The sequence below is a fragment of the Pungitius pungitius genome, chromosome 5, assembly GCF_949316345.1.
Source record: "Pungitius pungitius chromosome 5, fPunPun2.1, whole genome shotgun sequence".
Lineage (NCBI taxonomy): Eukaryota > Metazoa > Chordata > Actinopteri > Perciformes > Gasterosteidae > Pungitius > Pungitius pungitius.
Window position 1 is genome coordinate 11355173 of NC_084904.1, and position 20777 is coordinate 11375949.

The window sequence follows — 20777 nt, forward strand, 5'->3', positions numbered from 1 at the left end:
ACCTGATCTCTGTGACATCAGATTTGTCCAGGTCTTGCAGGGCGATCCGGGCTGCTTCTAATGCCGGAAGGGCCTCGGCCAGAGAACTTTCAGCTTCCTCCTTCTCGACAGCTATTACTTTGTTCTGCTCTTCAATCTCTTTGGCTTTGTCTTGGGCCAGGGTCTTCTTTTCCTCAGCTAGGAAACAAAACGTTATGGATAGTTTTTTGGTAAATGGTGTGTTTTGTTTGGGAAGCTTTCAGTACCGAGTCTTAATCAAACTCCTTAAGCGATGCAGTCACTCACTGACCTATAGTCGTGTTTGTGCCAATCTCATTCAGCAGGGCATCACAAGCTGTGGACTTTTCAGCAAGGACCACTTTCTGTTCGGCTAGCTTGACATTCAGCTCAGCCAGCAGCTCAGTAGCCTCTTGAAGTTTATCCAAACCGTCCTCAAGACGCTTGCACTGAGCTGGAATAAGTCGGAAATACTTCGTAAAGAAAAGTTTTTCAAATCATAAATGAGACGTTAATTCTATTTTCTCACCCAGAATTAATTGGTCCTTTATCTCCAAGAGGTTAGAATATGTGCTGATGAAGTCCAAGTAGTTCTTTGGAGTAACATAGTTGTAACGTCTGAGTTTTTGCTGGAATAGAGTGCTATAGTCTCCCACCGAGCTATGGACCAAGCACACGTGAGTTATCACTGCTGCAGAGTGTGCTGAGGGAATCATTGAACTTTCACCTGTTGAAAACACAAAACAAAAAAGAAAATCTCGATTCAAAGATAATATATTACTGTAGGTATCATTAGGATTAAATAAAGAGAAAACCATTAATTAAGTAATGATAACATAACATATGGATTTAAAAGATATATGAATGAGTGCAATTACACACCGAGGAAAGACTGAGCTACTGCAAGTAAAGCCTGTGGAGGCCATGGCAAGAACCAGTCTATCACAGTTTTGTTCATCAGTCCTGAAAGAAAAGTACATAGTTATTGAAAGAAAACTAGAAATTATAACAAAATCAAGTGCACCCTAACATTGCATTTCACCTGGGAAGTTTCTGCAGCGTGTCCTCAGGGTGTCACCTACTGGAGACATGGCTAATACAATGTGTAGATTATTGGCGCTCTTGTTGACAAAGTACTTCCACAAACTTTCTTTTGAGGGACCTGCTCCCATCGAAAAAGCCTCATCGCGAAGCTGGTTGAGAACCGACTCCTTCTCATCATCAGGGAACAATGCAGGAACAATCCCTGGAGAGATTATCATCAGAGCTATAGCTGTGGCTTTTGAGAAAAATAAATGTAGTGTGTGGCAGGAGGGACGTCCAACCTGAGGTGAGCATGTTGTTAATGAGTTCCAAGAAGCCTTCCTCAGCAACATGGGCATCAGTAAAGAGGAACACTGTCTTTTTATTTTCAATGCCCAGCTTCAAGTACAGCGCTTTCAGGTCATCGCGGAGGTTTGACTCACTGTATCCTCTGCTAAGTGCTATCTGGAACACCTGGAAAGAGCAGATTGTTTTATATCATAGAAATTTGAGTTCAGAACCCCTTTTCGAAAGATGACTCGGAAGGTATAGTTCAATGCTGCTTAACTTCTCTAACTTCTATATTACAAATCATCTCATTCCAATGGGGCAGTAGCATTGTCGCCTCACAGCAAGAAGGGTTCAAAACCAGCCAGCGGCCTTTCTGTCCTTTCTGTGTAAAGTTTGCATGTTCTCCCAGTGTCTGCGTGGTTTAACTGGTGACTATACATTTCCAGTGGGTGTGTAAATGTGAGAGTGAATGTTTGTTTGTTTCTATGTCAGCCCTGTGATTGACTGGCAGCCGGTACAGGGTGTAACCTGTCTCTCGTCCGAGGTAAGCTGGGATTGACTCTGTGCCCCCCAGGACCCTCTACAGGTAAGCAGTATAGAAGAAGACTGAAGGACTTACTCCAACGCTTCACTAAGGTGCCTTATTCTTTCAGCACTTAATGGAAATGATCTAAATTTCTTGTGTTGTATTGACAATTCCACATTGTTTGGCATGACACATGTGGTGTCTAATAGTGAGCATTAAATATAGTTGCTCTGCCTTAAGTGTGATTGCATATATGACTTAGATCTTTAACTGCAAGATGCTTTCATAATTGAGAATATTTTGCCTTTGCCCACACCCATTGTGTTTTCCAACCTCACAGCCTGCAGCGAAGGCAGCGAGCTTGGCGAGGGACTGCTTGCCGGAGCTCCCCACACCGACGAGCAGTGCATGGCCACGATCAATGCGGATGATGCGGTGCACGCGGGTCAGGTGATCCAGAGCATCATCAAACAGTACCAGGTTCATCTTCGACTTGTTCTCATTGTATTCCTCTAGAATTTCCTGCAGAATGTGAAACACAGTGGTCTCTCAGTGTGTGAGAGCAACAATTTGTTATTATTCTACTATAACATTCACAAATGCGATTAATAATACCTGAAATAGGGCTTTTGAAGCATCATAGTCCTGTATGTCCTCATAGACCCTTGGTTCAGTCTCACTGAGGGCTGTCCTGTAGTCTCCAAAAAGAATTGGGTCCCTCATGACTGCCTCCACATCTGACTTAAAATGCTCCTCAATCAGGTTCCTTAAGTGGCCTTGGAGCTGGCGTCCAAACACATTTATAAGGCAAAATATAAGATTAGAATACTATTCAATACATAGTGGATGAGCATACATTTGTAATTACACCAGGAGGAACAGTAAACATATATATTTTCCCCCCTGCAGTCAATACAAAGAATACAGAAAACATCTGATACTGTTATTAATAATCATTACCAATGCTTTGTCAGTTGTATCGATGAGTCTGTCATGGAAGACTCTCAGGCACTCATTTCTCCAGACTCGTACAAATTGGCTAACTGTCAAGAACCTGTAAGAGCGTTATCAGGTGAAGCAAGTACATCCATTACTTGGCTAAAGGGCTAACAGAGTGAATGTTCCAGATCAGACCTGTCAGGTTTGGTGAGGCACAGTCCATTGTAGACTCTTGACAGGTCCCTCAGGTTGAAGATGTAGTGGAACTTGGAGGGTGTGGGGGGCAAATCTTTGATGATCTTGTTGTACAGTTCCAGTGTGCAGAAGGTGACTTTATCACAAACCTTCTGTATGGCATCTTCAAATGCCTAAAATATTTGACGAAATGTATAATATCTGAGTGCTATGCAGGGTTGAGCATCTGATATGTTTTGATTTATGTGGGAAATAGATACTCACAATGGTGTGGCCTTTGATAATCGAAGAATAGATAAGGTGGAGGGAGTCCACTGCAGGGAATGGGACGCTAAAGACACTGAAGATGGAGATGAAGCGGGGATCGACCTCGTTCCTCCCACCTCCTGCCTTGCCCATGGCAGCAATAAAACCAAGGTCCTTGAGGATTTTGTAGTTCAGATCCTTCCCCCTGTTATATATGCCACCTCGTTCCAATAACAGCTTCAGAAGTGCGATGGGCTGCTGTGTGCCATAATAATCTACCTGTACAAGCAGTATATTGCAATATATCAAAGCTCTGTTATAGTGCAGGAGATATGAGACTGCGTTCGGAGTTTGGAGTAGGTACCTTTGGCATATTCATGTCATCCATAAAGACCAGCAGTCTTTTCCCCATGGGAGGCCCATAAACCTTATTGGTCCTTTTCTCCACATTGGCCTCCAAGTTTCTCTGCAGGTCCATTGAAGTTGTTCTGGATGAGAAGTTGATCATCAGCGTAATCTAGACACAGAAAAGAACCAATTTAAATAATATTGTCCAAAGTGAGATAACTAAGTTGTGTGGTAAATTTACCATTGTATTTGCATTTAGTTTCTTCAGGAAGTTATGAATGGTGGCAGTCTTGGAGGTGCCAGACTCTCCGACCAGAAGCACTGGCCTCTTTATCTTCACCATCTGTTCCAGGATCCAGCTGGCTCTTGTAGTGTCAATAGTCGGCACTAAAACAAAGATGCAGGATAAAGAAAATAAAAGTGGAAGAATGACCTCAGGAGTGCCAAAACTGGTCAAATCTATTGACTCATAGGTCACATAATAACCTTTACCTAGAATATCATCAAACGTCTTCTCAGGTTTGTGGATATATTTGTCGACCAGAGAACTCCAGGGAACCCACTTCTCTTTGGCTCCATCAAAATGAAAATCATACAGACTTGGGAGGTATCCTGTTTGTATGCGGACACAAATAAGAAGACACTTGAAAGAAACATGAAAACATGAAGCAATTATTTTTCTTATTTTTTTCTTGTCTGCAATGATGAACAATCTAATTTTGTAAACAGTTGGACATCCCCAACTTGTCTGTCAGTAAATAATATTAAAAAACTGCGTAATTTAGACACATGCCAATTCCATAGAAATCGAGTTGCAATAGATTTCTTTTTACCTGGAATCTCACCAGGTCCAACCAGCACTTTCCCATCTAGCACTGTAGTTAAGCCAGAGAGTCCTTTGATGAACTCATCAAACTTGATCCTATCGTTCACCAGCAACGTGGCCCCGAGTGAACAGTACAGAGCTTCCAGGAAGTAACACTCTAGGACTTGATCCCTGCTGCTCTCAGTCTCGAGAAGCGCATCCAGTGTCATGCACAGCTGAGTCACCTGAACGCACAACCAACACATGTTTCATTCCTCAGAGTAGACTGAGTTTCAACGTTATCAATCATCATGCAGGAATAGGACTAGAACAAAACCGGTACAAGAGTACCAGTGAGATAGATAGGATCAACCTACCATGTTGAGGTCTGTCTGAGGAACAACAGTCTTCAGTTTCTCCACCTGTTTGCCATCAACAATACCATCCACAATCATGTCGATTGAGCTGTGCACATATTTCTCAAAAAGTTTATTGAGCACTTTTTGTTCCTAGGGAGAAAAAAAAGCCCTTGAGATATGATCAAATTAGTACAGTGGTCATATATATAGTTCATGTTCATCTATAATACCCCGTCAGGTCTGTTGGTCACCCATCTCTGCCAGTATGGGGTATATCTCAGGTTTTTGGGGTCAACAAAAACCATTCCACAGCGAGAAACAGTAGCGGGGGAGGCATACTGCAGATCTCCAACCTGTGATGGGGAAGTTCCCTTACATTATTGCTCTGAAAGGGTTTTCTTCAGGTGAAAGGAAATCTATTATTTTGTCAGCTATATTGAAATTTAGATAAACCTCAAAAAGCAGGGCACAGTGATTCTGCAAACGTATCCTTTCTCCATTGGCTAGAGTGAGGAGCTTGTTGTCATCCATCACTGAGTTCATATTTTCGACCCACAGAGCATCCACATCCCCATCAAACAGGATGTACCTGTGAGCCAGTATAAGTTTATACAGTATGACTGAATGACATCACTGGCATATTGGACCACTTAATCAACTGAATGATTAACTGTCTCCTTTCGGTTCTTATTTTTCTTTGTACCTTCGCTCTTGTTTGTCAGTAGGCCTGTTGATGTCTCGGAAGATGTTGGATAAAATCCCATCGGTCCAGTCTCGTGTGTCAGGGTCGAGAATACCATAAAGTTCAATCACACTTATGGCTTTAGGGTTTAGGGGATACAGCTTGGTTTGAAATCCCAATCTGATGATGAGACCAAATAAAGATTACTATTGTGTACACCGGAAAGTGATGCAAACTTAACAGATTCAAACTGACTTGGTCTGAGCTTGGCATAATGTGGTGATCACAACCGATTTCCCTCCACCTGTTGGGCCCACAACCATAGTAGTGTGTCTCGTCATCATGGTCTCATACATCTGCACCACTTTATCCACCTAAAACCACAGAAAGCATGAAGAATGAGATATGTCAACTTCTAAAACACTTAAAAACACAGGGTGACTACATCTTTGCTACAGTTACTCAAAATATCCTTAAGTAGTTTAAAAAAAATGTTTAAACAGATATAAGACCCAAATGAGAGACCTGGTTACTCAGCATGACATATTTGTTCTCTTGCAGGATCTCCTCCACAGCATCATTTAAGTCAGGGTAGCGAACACGAGGGCAGTCAAGGCCAGGGAACAGATCTGAGATCAGCCCGAGGAACAAGGGCACATCCTCAAATACAAATTTTGGCAGGTTCATGTCCCTCAGAGCACGCATCAAAACCACATCCTGTGAAGAGGAAAATAAGGAAATAAAAGCTTCTTTAGGAAGTATCTTTTGATATGGAGTGATGGTGATTTTACTAGAGTGTTTTAAACTAGACTGCCGTGCCTCTCCAAATAAACTAACATAGAGCAGTAAAACATGTAAGTGGTAATTACTGTAATATCAGAAGTATATATCTGTCTGATATTCATTGTGGAACCTGAAACATTACTTGACAGAAGGTAGACACTAAAAAGACCTCATCCAAAACAAGTTAATAACAATATGACAATATCACGGTCTGTACTCGAGGGATCACAAAAAAATAATTCTCTAGTCCAATAATGAATGTAAACAAACATAAGAAGTTTTATATTTTCGAAAATGTGAAAATGAAAACAGAAGAATCTTGTATTTCTACCTCACTAAGGTCGGGTGAGCCTCTCTTCAGCTCTCCTGCCATCACCAGCACAGACTTCAGAGCTCGCAGGCCAAAGTCATAATGAGACTGCTTTGACAGCTGCTCTCGTGCCAGCTTATACAGGACGGTCATCTTCTTTGCCAGAACCTGAATTGAATACAATCATAAAGATTAAATCCTAATGAGAAATTGCCTTTGTATAGTTAAAAACATTTTCAAGTAATTCAGTATGAATGATCCTTGCATTTCTTAATGACCTGAAATAATGAAATATTGCACAACATTGCTGTATTTTATGTAAACAATGGTCATTATACACTCGCTCAAGATGAGGGTATCAGTTAAGTAGTATCAAGACAACTTGTGCTTCGTGTGTGACCATCACCTTGGCCAATAGGAAGCCCTCAGAAAAGAGCATGATCTCACAAATCTGCTGCAGGTCAGGCACGATGACCACTACAGGCCTGAAGAGGGCTTTGACTGATTCTGGCAGCTCTGTGCGTCCTGCATAGCCCGGGTTCATGGTGATGAAAATCCCCATGCGGCTGTCCAGGTTGATATCTTGACCTTCAAACTGATTTTCATGGTGAAAAGCAGCAGGTTTAGTTGGGATAATAGTCATTAAACATTCCGTGTCTAGGCTAAAGAAGCTCCATCAACCGACATGACTATGAGAGAAATAACCTTTTGTGTGATATAACAATGAATTCATATTTAAAAAATTGAATTATTTTCAATGTAATTATCACCGGTTCTTCATCAAACTTACATGAAACCTTTTAAGTTGCAGAATGAGAGCATTGCGGATGGTCTGGATTTGTGAGGAGATAACTGACAGCACTGAGGCATCAATTCGATTGAACTCATCAAAGCAGCCCCACGCTCCACACTGGGCAAGGCCAGAGAGGATCTTGCCCACAGCCTGCGCACAGAGAGGAAAGCAATTCAAGGAGACCGCTAGTGACAAATGAAGACGCAGGGAGGGAGTTCAACATCGGGACATTTGCACGCTACGGACGTTAAAAATGACTAGTGAGACTTATGGACATCAGTTTTTAGACTTATGGGATGGAGTGGCACAATCAATGTTGATATCCCCACACTAATCAGTTTATATGAACCAGGATATTTTATCATTTAGCCAAAACAACACTCGAAACAACAAAATCGATGGGAATTATATTGTACAAGGCTTTGATCGACTGTGACCGATTTCAATAAAAGCATATTTAAATAAAAGCATATTTAAATAGGCCGGTTGGAACTTAAAGGTTACAGAACAGGTGCTAAGATATTCTTAAATTTATGGTGGCTTTCCAAGTGTAGGCTTCTTACCATGTAGTCCATGCCCTCACCGCAGTTAGTAACCACACACAAGAGGCCTAAAGCCTTGGCCAGATCCTTGGTGGACTCTGTCTTTCCTGTACCAGCTGGTCCAGCAGGGGCTCCACCCAGGTACATGGAGAGAGCCTGTACCAAATCATAGCAAAATATAGGACATGGTGTTAAAACAAACCATCCGACAGAACAATTTGCGTGCTCATTCTCGAGTCTCAAACCTGTGTAAGGGTGAGGTAGATGCGGTCTGTCAGCGGGGTTATAACCAATCGACCATTCAACCCCATGTACTCGTAGCCATAAGAGAACGTAGCACTGCACTGGCGCACATATAAGTTGTCATGTTTCCGGACCCAGTAGAATCGGAGTTGGCTTTCCCACTCAAACTCTTGTGCATCCATTATACTGGGGAAAAGGATTGCATTGTTTAATTTATTTTACTAAAAGGTATTTAACTATTTAAGCCAGTTTGAAAAATGTTAATACTAGCAAAATGGAAGTTTACCTGTTGAATAGAAAGCTGTCTACAATGTCTCTTGCATGGACGTCGATGATGAGCACAGTGTTAATCTTTCGTCTGTCATTTTTCTTCATGGGTTGTGTGATGCGTTTTACAAGCTCATCGATCTGCTGGTGCATCTTCTCAGCATAGTTCTTAAGGGCATGCTTCTCACCCTTTTTCACATTTTTAAAGACATCCTCTACCTCCCATGTCCACCACACTTGATTTGCCGCCAGCACCACCATGCCCTGGTACAGCAACATCCAATCCACCCTATGAGAAAAGGGAATAGCTTTTTGTTTGTTTGTTTAATTTACTGAATCTCATTTGCATACACAGACACCGGAATCGTTTCTCACACATTATTTACACACACCTGCTCCTGTCTTCACAATAGTAGAAGATTGCTTCCTTGGTCAGAAGTCTATTAGTCCTCCTCATCTCCAATAGTATTCCCATCATCCACTGCTCCACCCTGCCCTCCACCTGAATGGGCTTCCTCAGCTCCATCACCTCACCCTCAGCAGACACCATGGCTCCAGCTACTTTAATCCCATTGCTGTCCACATCAAACCTCAGAGATGCTATGTTGTCGTACATCTTTGGGAACAAAGAATAGAATATGTTTCACGCACATGGCAAGCAGGGATCCTGCTCATTTCTCCTGCAGAATGATGCCTTATCTCTGTTCTGTCTCCCAGACGTTGTCATTAGTGGCATGATACCTTGATCATATGCTCCTGGACACAGGAAGGGTCATTACTCCCCAGGATGCTGAGCAGTTCATCATCAGAGATGAAGAAGAAGCGGGGAAATGCATTCCTCTTGGCATCCAGGTAGTCATTGAGACTCTTCTGGCACCTCTCTAGACCATCACTCAGGGCCTGCAGGTCTGTTAGCCGGTTAGGAATCAGGCAGCATCGCTTAATGTTTGGACCCCTAACTGTGTCACTCATTATCTACACAAAAAAATAAGAACACGGTATTATTGTGAGATGTCAAGTGACAGAATGCTTTGTTTTAAACAGGCCAATATTTCTACAGAACTCACTTCTTTAAACTTTTTGTCGATGTTATCAAATTTCTTGGCTTCGTCTGGCAACTGGGAGCTAATGTCTCCGCCGATGAATATGCTCTCCAGGTACATCCATTTTCTTTGTACTAGCAACAATACCTGTGCAAGATATATATATATATATATATATATTTTCATCAAAAAATGTTGTGGGGATTGGCTTACAGGTGATGGGAGACAGTCTCACTGACCTCGATGGTCTCACTGATGAGGGACAGGTCTTTTTCCCATTGTTGTATGGTGCCATGGAAAGGTCCAACAAAACGACTGCCCGCCATGCTCTGTAGGTTCATGGCATCGTTGTCCACATTCAGCAGGATTTCATCCACTGCACCCAGAATAAAACCACGTTCCTGGGTTCCTTTAAAATAGGGCAGCACACTGAACTTCATGTTTTCCCAGGTATCAACCACCTGCTTCACTCCCTGAAAAAAAACCACACACAAACTCAAGTATTTGTCATTATACTGATTGACTGATGCCACGGGATTCCAAATTAAGATATTTCCCACTTGCCTTTTCAATAGTGAGCTCTTTCACAGCAGAGGTGACAATGTCACCTATGACATTTACATATTTTTGCAACTCCATTGCAAACATGTTCTCCAGAGTGAAGCTTTCAGGATTCATCTCAAAGCTAGTCCCAGTCCTTTGCATCAGTTCCTTCCAGTGTCTTTGGCCCGAAATACAAAATCACATGTTAATTTCCTGGAATATACAACTTCAATATTTCACACCCGACTTTCATTTGGTTTTGGGTGTCAGATTTATTTCAGTCATGGTATCCATATGTAGACTTACCTGTCTCTGAGAGCCTCGTTTTTCAGATCCAGCAGAAGAGGCAGAGACTCTCTGAACTCCTTCATGCGTCCTTCTAGGAAGAAGGCCACAGGTAACGCCCTCACATCCTTGGGCACCTGCCTCAAGCTTTTGATGAAACCCTCGACCCCCTCCTGTAGCAGCTGGATGTTTAAATCCACCCACAATGTCTGAGACCACTCTGTCTTCGCGGCCTAAAAGATGGAGGACAAATATTTGAAATGTTTGAAAACCAAAGTTGACCAGAATTGTGTCCAGAAGTCCAAAATGCAACCGACCTTCTGAGCTTGGTAGACACCGTAGATCTGTCTCAAGCCGTTCATGTCCTTCTGTATGCTCACAACCACTGGGTAAACAGTGACGGGTAGGTCCAACAGCTTCTCAGCATTAGCTAGCTCGTGCCGTCCTGCCACTATCTTGGCAAGGTCTGCCTCATATGTTTCCATGATAGTCAGTCCTACAAAGAAAAGAAAGAGACTCTGGTTCCTCCGCTACATTTTAAAATGTTGTGGCACACCCAAAAATGTACCCACATTGAGGTAAATGTACGGTTCAATTTAATATGTACATTTTGTAATTATTTTATAATGGACCGTATGTAGTGACAGGCGAGCAACCATCAGGGGGAACTATTGACACGGGAGCAGTTGCGCACAGGTTGTTTTAGGGCGTGACTCCGCAGAAACAACCTGCAAGCGTAAATGAACGCCTCGTGTCATTTTTGCTGCTGATGTTTAATCTATACCTGCTCATGAAAATGGCCCATGCTAACTATTGGTTAGGACTTTAACATGTTGTGGGTGTTTGACACATGGTTTTAAGGGTGTAGATGATGATTGTTTAAATAACCAACCTTAGCTACGAGTTAGCCTTAGCAGGCAAGCTAGCCGCTATTCCACGATACAACGGGGGCGTGCCCTGAGCGGTGTCTTGCAGGGGTAGCGCCAATACTATTTTCTTTTACAGGCAAGATTCCTGTTTGAAGTTGTAGTTAGTAATAGTAACCTGTCTAACAGGGATAATTCATTTTTGTTGCTGTGGGACCATTCCTGGGACCCGTAACAATGTTATCCCATGTATTATTGCTCTGGAGTGAAGAATTGAAAGTACCTTTTTCTAAATCGTCTCCCACAGCTCCAGGCCCATCCCTGTTGAAGCTTTCAGCAAAGATAGACAATTCTTGCTTATACTTCTTAATCTGCTCCTTTGTAATCTTTGAGAGTAAGGGGATAGAACAGGAATAGAATGTAAATATAACCATTCCTTTTGTCTTATATTTTAGTAGCATTGAGTTTGATGTCTTACCTGAGTAAAAGATTTTTTGACACCCGTCAGACTTCGATCCACTTGTCTGGATTCTGCAAACAGGTCCTTCCACATTTGGTCAATGTTGGCCACCAGCTCGAGTTCATCCTCTCCAACCTACGCAGGGAAAGCAGAACACAAGACATTCAACACGATAAATAGTATCAACTTATGCTTTTAATGGGCAATACTTTTACAGTAAATAATCAGTACCTCCACTTTGTACATGGCCATTGTTCTGTATCTTTCCTGAATATCGATGAACTTCATCTCCACATCTAATGACATGTCCCTGATGTCCGATATGGTGCCAAGGACAGACTTCAGGTCATCAAAAGTGTTGGGGCTTTGTTTCAGCTTTCCAGAGAGTTGCTGTTTCATAAAATAATCATTAGTATAACTTACACATAAAAGTGCAAGAAAATAAACTATAAAACACATGGAAAAGTGAAATATGATTCAATTCAATACCATGATCTCATCTCTCAAGTTGAAGAGATCCCCTTTGGCAGGCTTGTTGAGCAGACTACCTAGTGACTGGATCCAGGACTCAGCCGCCTCCTGCAACGTGCGCGCCAGGGGCTCTAAGTTGAGATGGATGATGTGCTCATTCTTAAACAGAGGCTCCAGCATCACCTCTTGCTTGATATGAGAAAAGAACTGCAGCTTGTCATCATACACGACGCAGGATGGGTTTCTTGAGGCAAACTTTTCATTGAAGATGCTTTTGTTCTTTTCCCAAAGGGATTTATAGCGTTTCCAGCGGACAAGATACTGATCCACGGAGAGGAGCAGCCGCTGTAGGTTCTGGGACACTGTCGCGGCACTCTCATTGACCTGAGGATGCTGCCACACATCACTGCAGAAACTAAATGTTGCCACCTCTTCCTCACCACGCACATGTTGGGGAGGGCATTCAATGCAAGTCCCATGCATCCAACGCACAAATTGCTGAAACACAATAGCATGGGCAGAATCGAGTCACACCATGAGCAATATAAATAGTAATATTTTAAATACAGTGGTACATAGGAAAATCATGATGATCCTACCTTTGTGCTCTCTACACAGTCTTTGATACACTGCATGATCAGCCAGTAGATTTCATTGCTTTGGGGCTGCAACACAATCTTGGGGGCGGACAGGATGACATCAACTTGAAAAAGAGGGATACTTCCCCTCAGCAGCGCGTTGAAGGTCTGGGTGTTTCTAAATGTTATTGTGAACAAGAGGGATCCTTCAGTGGTTGAAACAGGTAGTATACTGCAGTTCAAAGGAGTAGTGATCACTACTGCTCATAAAGTAGATCAATTCAGCAACTTTAAAACCCCGTAATTACCTAAGAACCATCTTCTCAAGGGAGTCGAGCACCTTGCGTTCCCAGTATATGTAATAATCTGCCATACATTGGGCTTTGCCACTGGTGGTTCCCCTGGTCAGATGTTCTATCTTAGTGATGAGGGGTCCAATGTCTGCATACTTCCTACTCAGCAAATTCACAGTTTGGATTCTCTCTTGGTCTATACGTCCACAGAACTCCTTGACCCCTTGAAAAAACATTACATAACGTCAATAAGAGTTCCGTTTCACGTTAAAATGAATATATAGATGATATCTTACTTGGTAAGTCTTTTGAATTGTCCGGGACTTGATATTTCAGTAAGTTGGCCATCGCTATGGACTGCAACTTTGATTCAATGTCCCTCTCATTCTTCTGAACCTGACTGACAACCAACTTAAACTTAGAAACAGCCTGAATTCCATGACTGATGAAGTCGGAGATGCCTAAAACCAAACATACATTATGTGATTTCAATTTTACAGACAATAGTGATTGCTTTGCGCCACAATTGTGCATGAGTTAAACTCAACAGGCATTTTGGCCTGTTTACACCATACCCAAAGAATTCCAGTTCAGTCTTTTGCATCCCAAATACATGTTTTTTTTGACAGCTTTGATCTGGGGTGCCAGCATAACGACGTGTGCATCACTTAGGCTGTCCATTACAGAGTGGTAGCAGTTGACCACCTTGTCCAGATCAATCTCATACCTAAAACCAAGGTTGGAACAGGTCAGTCAAGAGATTACATGAATTGGTCACTCTGTGGTTTGGTACCCTATTGGGTAATCATAATTACTTAATGAATTTGTGTTCTTGTAAGGCAATGTTTTGAGGCAGGTCAGGCACGTAGTAGTCAAGTGACACAAGGTGCTTGGTTTCCAAAATGATTTCTTTGATCTCTGGAGCAAAGTTCACGATGTATCGCCCACCCGTTTGCAGCCTGTTTTCAGTTGGAAGGACGTCCTTAAAATATCAAAACAAAAAGAAGGGAAGTCATTTGAGAGGTTGTTTGCACAACATGGAGTAAATATGTAAGTACAACTATGTATATAGAGAGATGCATACCAGTTTTTCCTGGCTTTGGTTAACACTAGTTGTCAGGACTAGCAAGGTGTTTTTCATCAGCAACGGCAAGTTGCGTTCTGTCTCAGCCAGCCAGGACTCATACTTCTTCTTCTTATAGTCCCTAATCTTCATTGACATTTCCATGTACTTTTCCTTGGCCTGAGCAGAAAGCAGCGCATGTCACAAAAAAGGCTTTGAACACTCAAAAATGTGATATTTTGAATATCTAATACAATTAAATAACTCACTGCTTTGCACTGTTGACTCTCCAGCATCTCCGGCACTTTCAGAAAGGGAAGGATGGTGTTTTTGATGCGATGGAAAAGAGAATGAGCCCATCTGACGGCTCCTGCCACAGGAGGCTCGTTCCTATTCAGTGGTGGATTGTCCTTCTTTGTCTCAAATATTTCACTTATGCTGTCCACCTAAAACAAAAAAAGACTTGGACATTCTACCAAAGTGCTTGTAGTAGACCATAACTAAATTCAAAGTTCCACTGATGAATACATTTAGTATTATTTAGTTGTACATATTTTTACGACAGAGTTAAATCATGAGGCCATGTACATTGCGGCTGTGAGTCACCCACACTGTGACCCAAAAGTGCTGACCACTACACTGCTGTGCCCCCAATGTTCCTCAACTTGATCATCACATCATTTCATGCAAACAGAAAAGTAAAATATCGGCCAGCACCTTTTCTGGATTTCACAATACGGTACCTCTTTGCAATACTGAATCAGGATGTCATTAAACTTCCTTTTCAAATGGTTGTTTATGGCCTCTCTTGATTTGATGTTTTTGAATTTCAGGAGCATCTCAAGGGCAGCGGCTGAAGAGCGCAGTGTCTTGAAAGACTGGTCAACAAAGTTGATGGCCTCTTCTTCAATACCCTGAGCAGACACATGGGAAAAGTGAATTGGGGGTTAAAGCGCAAAAATAATAATTGCAATTGCATCCACGCAAATTGACAAGCAAATCAATACAACCAACCATGCTTAAAAGGAACATTTGCTCATTTGAAACCTTATAGGTTAGGTATGTAGAGTGAAACCCATCTGCAGTTATTAATGTTTGAGCTATGATAGCTCTGGGAAAGGCAATGCAGCTCTAAGACTTGTCTGTATCTTTTTATGCTTCTTTATGTTTCCAAAAGATTAATTGGCTTCCCAAAACATGAGTGCATTGCTTCAATGGACTACATTCACTATCAGCAATTGGAAATACACATAAAAGGTGGGAATCTTTCAATTTAATCTACTTGTTCTAAAAGAAAACAACAAAAAATTTCACAACTATTTGTTTTGGATGTTCTAAACTCACCTGAACCGTAGTGTTGAAATCTCGCATGATCATTTTCCAGCTACTCATCTTACAGTATTCGAAAGGATTAAAACTGACATCTTCAATAGGCAAAACGAGACTATCAACTCTGCTCAAAACTTCATCAATGCGTTTCGGGTCACCCGTCACACTTTTTAGCTCTGGACCAAAGTTATTGTAGAACTCCTCCAAAATCTGCAAAAATCGGAAAGAACTGTTTCATAAACCTGGGTTGCTTTTAAGTCATTCTCATGTTTAGATTAGATTAGATTCAACTTTATTGTCATTGCACAGAGTACAGGTACTGAGACAACAAGTTCCAGTTCAGCATCTAACCAGAAATTGCAGTGACCATCAAGGTCAGTGATAAAGTGCAAAGTATATATATGTGATATATAAATAAAGAGAATATGTACACTATGATATTTAGTAGAGTGAGAGGGCAATATTCATGATTCATATGTGTACAGACCTGCAAAACGTTGTATAAGTCCTGGCAGACGGAAGATATGTGATCAGTCCTCTCAAAGAGCCTTTTCCGTTCAAATTCCCAGCGTTGGTTCCTGCCTGATTCCTCAATTTCAGCACGTGCCTGGAAATAGGACAACCTCCACTGGTCCAAGACCTGCTTAGCATCATGCACCTTGGATTTGGCCACTTCCCTCTCATCTCTGTCCAAGGCACAATACATGATTAAGCTATATTAAAAATGTTAAATAACCACTTCAAATAGGGGGTTCTGACTGACCACTGAGTGATAGACATTATTAAAAATGGTAACCCTTAAACTATCACTAAGCACAAAGGCTTCATTCTAAAATGAAAAAATGTCTACACGTACTTGAATAGCGTGTGGACATCAATGACCTGAGTCACACGTTGACACAGCTGCCAGGCAATACGCTCCATTAGAGGGACCATACGCTCATTTGTATTGTAATGGCAAGATATCATCCATATGATCTGCAGGCTACTCATCAAAGGAGGGATCGTCTCCATGAGCACATTTAAATGTGCTCCAGTGGCCAGGTTCTAAAACAAAAAACGTTCATGTTGATAGAAGTGAAGGCAAGGAGAGCACATTAGTTATATGGCCAGAATTCAGATTCAGATTTAGAGTGTGTTTTTGTAACCACCAGCTCTTGGCAGTTTATTTTTTTAAATGCAGCTCACCATGAAGTGTCTTTCCAGTGTCTTGAGGAAGCGTAAATTATCATTTGACTCCACATGGTATTTGGTGAGTTCAGCAACTGTTCCTTTCAGGGTCTGAACAATGCCGGCATCTGTTTTGGTCATCACCTTCAAGATCTTGCGGACAACAGGCTGTTTGAGTTGCTCACTCAGACCACTCAGGATGGATGCACGCTCCTGCCAAAATGTTAACTCTGCCAAAGGGTCAGGGGCCTGGAGGAAAATAAAAATGAATGTTCAGTTTCACATTAAAGTTAGCCTTTGGATATCATTATATACATTCTAGAAGATTTGTTTAAGAGCAGAAATACATTGTGAGCTGACAGTAATATAGATTCTTGGACATCGGCAACCTTAAAGGGAAATGACTATCAAGCAAAGCGGTGCTCAGAGAACAGCTTCATGCTAAACATCAATAAAACTAAAGAGCTGATTCTCTATGGATCTGAGGTGGAGCGAGTGATTCTGGTATTTCACTGAGCATCAGTGATGGTGAAACTTAATTGCATTGCTCAATCTTGTTCTATAATCACAATTCCATGAACCTCAAAATCTTCATTGCTGGGCTTGACCCAAAATCCTTCAGCTGATTCCACCGAGCCTGTGTGGATTGAAACTCAGAGTATACGAGAGGCCACGAACCTGTGGTTTTTTGTTTTGCTGCAGCTCAATAACAAGTGTAATCTGAGTGTGCCAATTTGTCACACACTGCTCCAACTTCTCCACTATCTCTGGATTAGATCTCAGTACATCCACCTCCGGCTCCAGGTCTAGCTCAGGGATGAGCAGTGTTGTCCCATCTGTGACAAAGAGGCAGATTTCTTCTGTTTATTATGAACTGAGCATGAGCAGTATATCAACGGCTTGTATTTTTTTAGACCCTAACAATTTGAATAAGAATGTACAGTATACTTGTCATTTAAAATGATCAATAAATTCCTGAACAAATGGTGTTAGTCAATCTAATAAATCGAACCTTGGTGTTGGATAGTTGACTTTACCATGCCCAAATACTTGTACATCCTATTTAGCAAGTCGTCACGACACATAAGTAGCCCATTTGACTTCTCTGGACTCTTCTTTTCACCCGCTCCACTGGTTTCCAGCTCAGGAGAATCTGCCTTGCTTACATAACCTGCACCAGTTATCTTCATCTGGTGGGCGGTAACCAGGGGAATATATACCTGCAGAGACAAACAGAGAAGATATTCATCAGATGTTCTTCATTCAGAAAATCGAATGTCTTTGATGTACATGGTTGATAATGACATGTGTTCTTTTGTTATAATAGACTTTTGTCTGGCTGTTAGTCTTTGCTGCCGGTTGCTTGTCATTTTTCATTTTACTTACGTTGGCCAGTTTGTTCTGCAACACAAAAAGAGGCGGTCCATGATGCATACCAATATCAAATAGCCGGGGCAACAGCTTAGTGGCCTCTTTCATGTCCAATGGTTCAACCACTGTCTCTATTTAAAACAAAAATGACAGAATGTTGGTTAATATTCTTTTATGTGCAATGGGATGGTTGAACATGCTTTACTGTGTTGGTACTGGTCGGTCTCCTCACCCTCCCTGTTCCTGATGAAGTAAAACACAGTGGATTTCAAAAACCTCTCTGGGTATTCGTTTACTGCAACATGAAGCTCAATGTGATAGACCACTTGAACGTCAAACCTCTGAAAACACAAAACCCAAAATGATATTGACATTTTCCTCCTGTCTATTACATTACATGTTATTTAGCTGACGCTTTTTCATCCAAAGCGACTTACATTGCATTATAACCCATGCATTACATTTTTGCCTGGGGAGCAATTAGGGGTCAGGGACACTTCGACATGGCACATGGGGCAGCTGGGATTCAAACCACCAACCTTGCGGCCCCCAGCGCACTGCACTACTCCATGCGCCACCATTGCCCCACGTGTCCATCAACAATAGACATCAATCAAATGATTTCAAACACGACCACAATGTGTAAGTAATTTACAAAAGAGATGGGATTAAAATGTCATCTTACATTTGTCTCCTCTGAGTCTCCTGAGGAGATCTCTGCTCCACTCTGAATCCAGGTCTCCTTGTCGGGATCTGAAGAGTGTCCATGTCTCGTCCTTTCTGTGGTTAGACACGTTGAAGTGTTCATGGCTCATAATGTCCACCCGCTACGTTGTGTTCAACTAATTCAACATAATGTTACATGACTCAAACCTGGCCACAAATTGTGCCTTTTTGTGGGTCATTATTATGGATAAGAGGTTGATGGAGTTTATCATCTTTAGAAGAAACCGGCCGACATGACCAGAATATATGCTAACAGTCACGTTAAATGAGAGCATGGTGTCAGTGGATCCTGAGCTCCGCCCAGACATGCTATCAATTTGCCTCCTTTTTTACTGGGAAAAAATCAGACAATTATACAAGGAGTCAGGGCCTCCACACCAAACCCAGGATATGGAATGACATCCATTTAAACACTATGACACAATTTAATTAAATGAACCATACAAGCATCGAAGACATTATACAACATCTTAAGTCATCCTCCTGCTGGTCAGATATTCTTCCCACACACTCATAAAGAAAGCTAATTCAGATGTGACAACAATGAAAAGTTACAAGTCAATACTACTTGGATCTTAAGTCCGAAACAAATAAGATTGATAACCTGCCTTTTTTAAAGTAAAATATATATGGGTTTTTTGTGTGTTTTTTTCAACAACTACTTCTTCGTAAATAACTGTTTTCTCTGGCACATTGGGTAACGGGTTTTAAACCTATTTGAAAGACCGGGAATACGTTGTGCTAATTACACATCATAAATGAAGAAAATGACACGTAGTGTTCCCATTCAATACTGGGGCCCCTACTGTTCAACATCTACATGCTTCCATTAGTTCAGATCATGAAAAACAACAAAGTGTGTTATGCAGCTGACACACAAATCTACATCACTAACGTTACATCACCAGGGGACTATAAACCCATAGAAGAGCTGGGTAAATGCATTGAACAAATCAACAATCAGATGTGCCAAAATGGGAATTAAACAAAGATAAAACAGAAGTAATTCATTTAGGTAACAAGGATGAACGATTCAACGTAGGAGGTGAGCTTCAATTACTGATACAGAAAAACAAAACCAGAAATCAGGGTGTAATTTTGGATTCGGAACTCAACCTGAACAGCCACATCAAGACAGTTACAACATCTTACTATGACCTAAAGAATATGTCAAGGATTAGAGCATTTATGTCTCAACCGGATTTGGAAAAACTATAACGGTGTGTAAACGTGTCCCGTCAAGTGTATAAAGATGCGTAGATGTTCCAGAAAGCTGCAGGTCTCCCTGAGACCGTTTTTTTGCTGCTGCCATTAATTGACATTTTCTCCCTTGTGGAATGTTGGTGCTCTACACTACAAATTTTATTTATTTTTTTTAATACGGTTTTCATCTTTCAACGACTGCATGCTTTTCTTCTGTTTCAATCAACGTTCTTTTTAAATATTTTTTTTAATCCAAGCTTTATGTTTGGATGGTTTAAATGGTTTCGCGTGAAGCACTTTTGATTGTTGTTGAAATGTGCTAACGTGAGTGCACAAAACGTGGTTAACCTAAGTTAGCGTTACACCTAATTCCAACTCACCAACTCGAGTTTCGACTTCAATTTCTTCCTCTCTGGTAGTTTTGAAAAACAGAAGACAAGATGAGCAGTTTTCTTCGAGGACAAGGTTTAAAAAACGGGTCATTTTGTCTTCTTCCTCTCCATCTCCCCGTTCCAGTAGTTCGTCGAAGCATTTGCAGTCGTCCGGTAAGTTGAAACCCGCGCAAACGCACCGGCGGATCCACTCCACTCGTAAGTCGTCGTGGACCATCTTTTTCAGCTGACGTTAGTTGACATTTTGGGGGAATACAATCTTAAATAACTTTGTCAACCCGCAATTTGATACGTCGTGAACATCACATCGCTTATTTCCATCAGCTTTAACAACTACCGCTAAGTTTCTATGCAGAGGTTTAGCTGTTTGACGTTGCCGTGGTAACCACCGCACGTTAGGCGTTTACCGCTATGCCTGTCGGGAGCTATGGATGAGAGAGGTGGTTGGTTATTCCCGCAGTGCTTACTGAATGGCAGATATCTTACATTGAATATAGAATGTAACACCTATTCACCGTACTCTTTGATCAGCATTTTGGTTTAGTTGTATCAACACATAGCTCATTTATCAAAATAAAGGGAGATCATTCCTATTTGCATGCACATCATGTAACGTTAACTGCTTGAAGACGAAC

General features: G+C 41.6%; 1 protein-coding gene across 1 annotated transcript in view; it reads right to left on the minus strand.

Annotated features, from left to right (window-relative positions):
• dnah10 (dynein axonemal heavy chain 10) overlaps window positions 1-20756 on the minus strand; it is a 30065-nt gene extending 9309 nt beyond the window's left edge. The window contains exons 1-56 of the mRNA XM_037482831.2: window positions 20131-20756; window positions 18507-18601; window positions 18054-18162; window positions 17837-17952; window positions 17463-17670; window positions 17129-17286; window positions 16469-16699; window positions 16137-16327; window positions 15768-15966; window positions 15296-15490; window positions 14695-14865; window positions 14221-14397; window positions 13973-14131; window positions 13704-13870; window positions 13464-13615; window positions 13185-13349; window positions 12904-13111; window positions 12617-12773; window positions 12036-12515; window positions 11778-11936; window positions 11565-11681; window positions 11370-11472; window positions 10538-10716; window positions 10242-10453; window positions 9957-10113; window positions 9632-9865; window positions 9417-9539; window positions 9091-9324; window positions 8742-8965; window positions 8369-8638; window positions 8085-8268; window positions 7861-7995; window positions 7295-7447; window positions 6911-7099; window positions 6526-6672; window positions 5937-6128; window positions 5667-5785; window positions 5433-5591; window positions 5183-5318; window positions 4960-5082; window positions 4748-4879; window positions 4399-4615; window positions 4058-4177; window positions 3807-3952; window positions 3582-3734; window positions 3236-3496; window positions 2972-3144; window positions 2798-2891; window positions 2453-2620; window positions 2171-2359; window positions 1323-1494; window positions 1040-1243; window positions 880-960; window positions 527-724; window positions 290-451; window positions 3-177 (exon numbers count right to left, since the gene is read on the minus strand). Coding sequence (XP_037338728.2) covers window positions 3-177; window positions 290-451; window positions 527-724; window positions 880-960; window positions 1040-1243; window positions 1323-1494; window positions 2171-2359; window positions 2453-2620; window positions 2798-2891; window positions 2972-3144; window positions 3236-3496; window positions 3582-3734; window positions 3807-3952; window positions 4058-4177; window positions 4399-4615; window positions 4748-4879; window positions 4960-5082; window positions 5183-5318; window positions 5433-5591; window positions 5667-5785; window positions 5937-6128; window positions 6526-6672; window positions 6911-7099; window positions 7295-7447; window positions 7861-7995; window positions 8085-8268; window positions 8369-8638; window positions 8742-8965; window positions 9091-9324; window positions 9417-9539; window positions 9632-9865; window positions 9957-10113; window positions 10242-10453; window positions 10538-10716; window positions 11370-11472; window positions 11565-11681; window positions 11778-11936; window positions 12036-12515; window positions 12617-12773; window positions 12904-13111; window positions 13185-13349; window positions 13464-13615; window positions 13704-13870; window positions 13973-14131; window positions 14221-14397; window positions 14695-14865; window positions 15296-15490; window positions 15768-15966; window positions 16137-16327; window positions 16469-16699; window positions 17129-17286; window positions 17463-17670; window positions 17837-17952; window positions 18054-18162; window positions 18507-18601; window positions 20131-20359 — 9761 coding nt within the window. The 5' untranslated portion in view covers window positions 20360-20756. The remainder of the gene's footprint in view (window positions 1-2; window positions 178-289; window positions 452-526; window positions 725-879; window positions 961-1039; window positions 1244-1322; window positions 1495-2170; window positions 2360-2452; window positions 2621-2797; window positions 2892-2971; window positions 3145-3235; window positions 3497-3581; window positions 3735-3806; window positions 3953-4057; window positions 4178-4398; window positions 4616-4747; window positions 4880-4959; window positions 5083-5182; window positions 5319-5432; window positions 5592-5666; window positions 5786-5936; window positions 6129-6525; window positions 6673-6910; window positions 7100-7294; window positions 7448-7860; window positions 7996-8084; window positions 8269-8368; window positions 8639-8741; window positions 8966-9090; window positions 9325-9416; window positions 9540-9631; window positions 9866-9956; window positions 10114-10241; window positions 10454-10537; window positions 10717-11369; window positions 11473-11564; window positions 11682-11777; window positions 11937-12035; window positions 12516-12616; window positions 12774-12903; window positions 13112-13184; window positions 13350-13463; window positions 13616-13703; window positions 13871-13972; window positions 14132-14220; window positions 14398-14694; window positions 14866-15295; window positions 15491-15767; window positions 15967-16136; window positions 16328-16468; window positions 16700-17128; window positions 17287-17462; window positions 17671-17836; window positions 17953-18053; window positions 18163-18506; window positions 18602-20130) is intronic.
• Window positions 20757-20777: the final 21 nt, after the last annotated feature.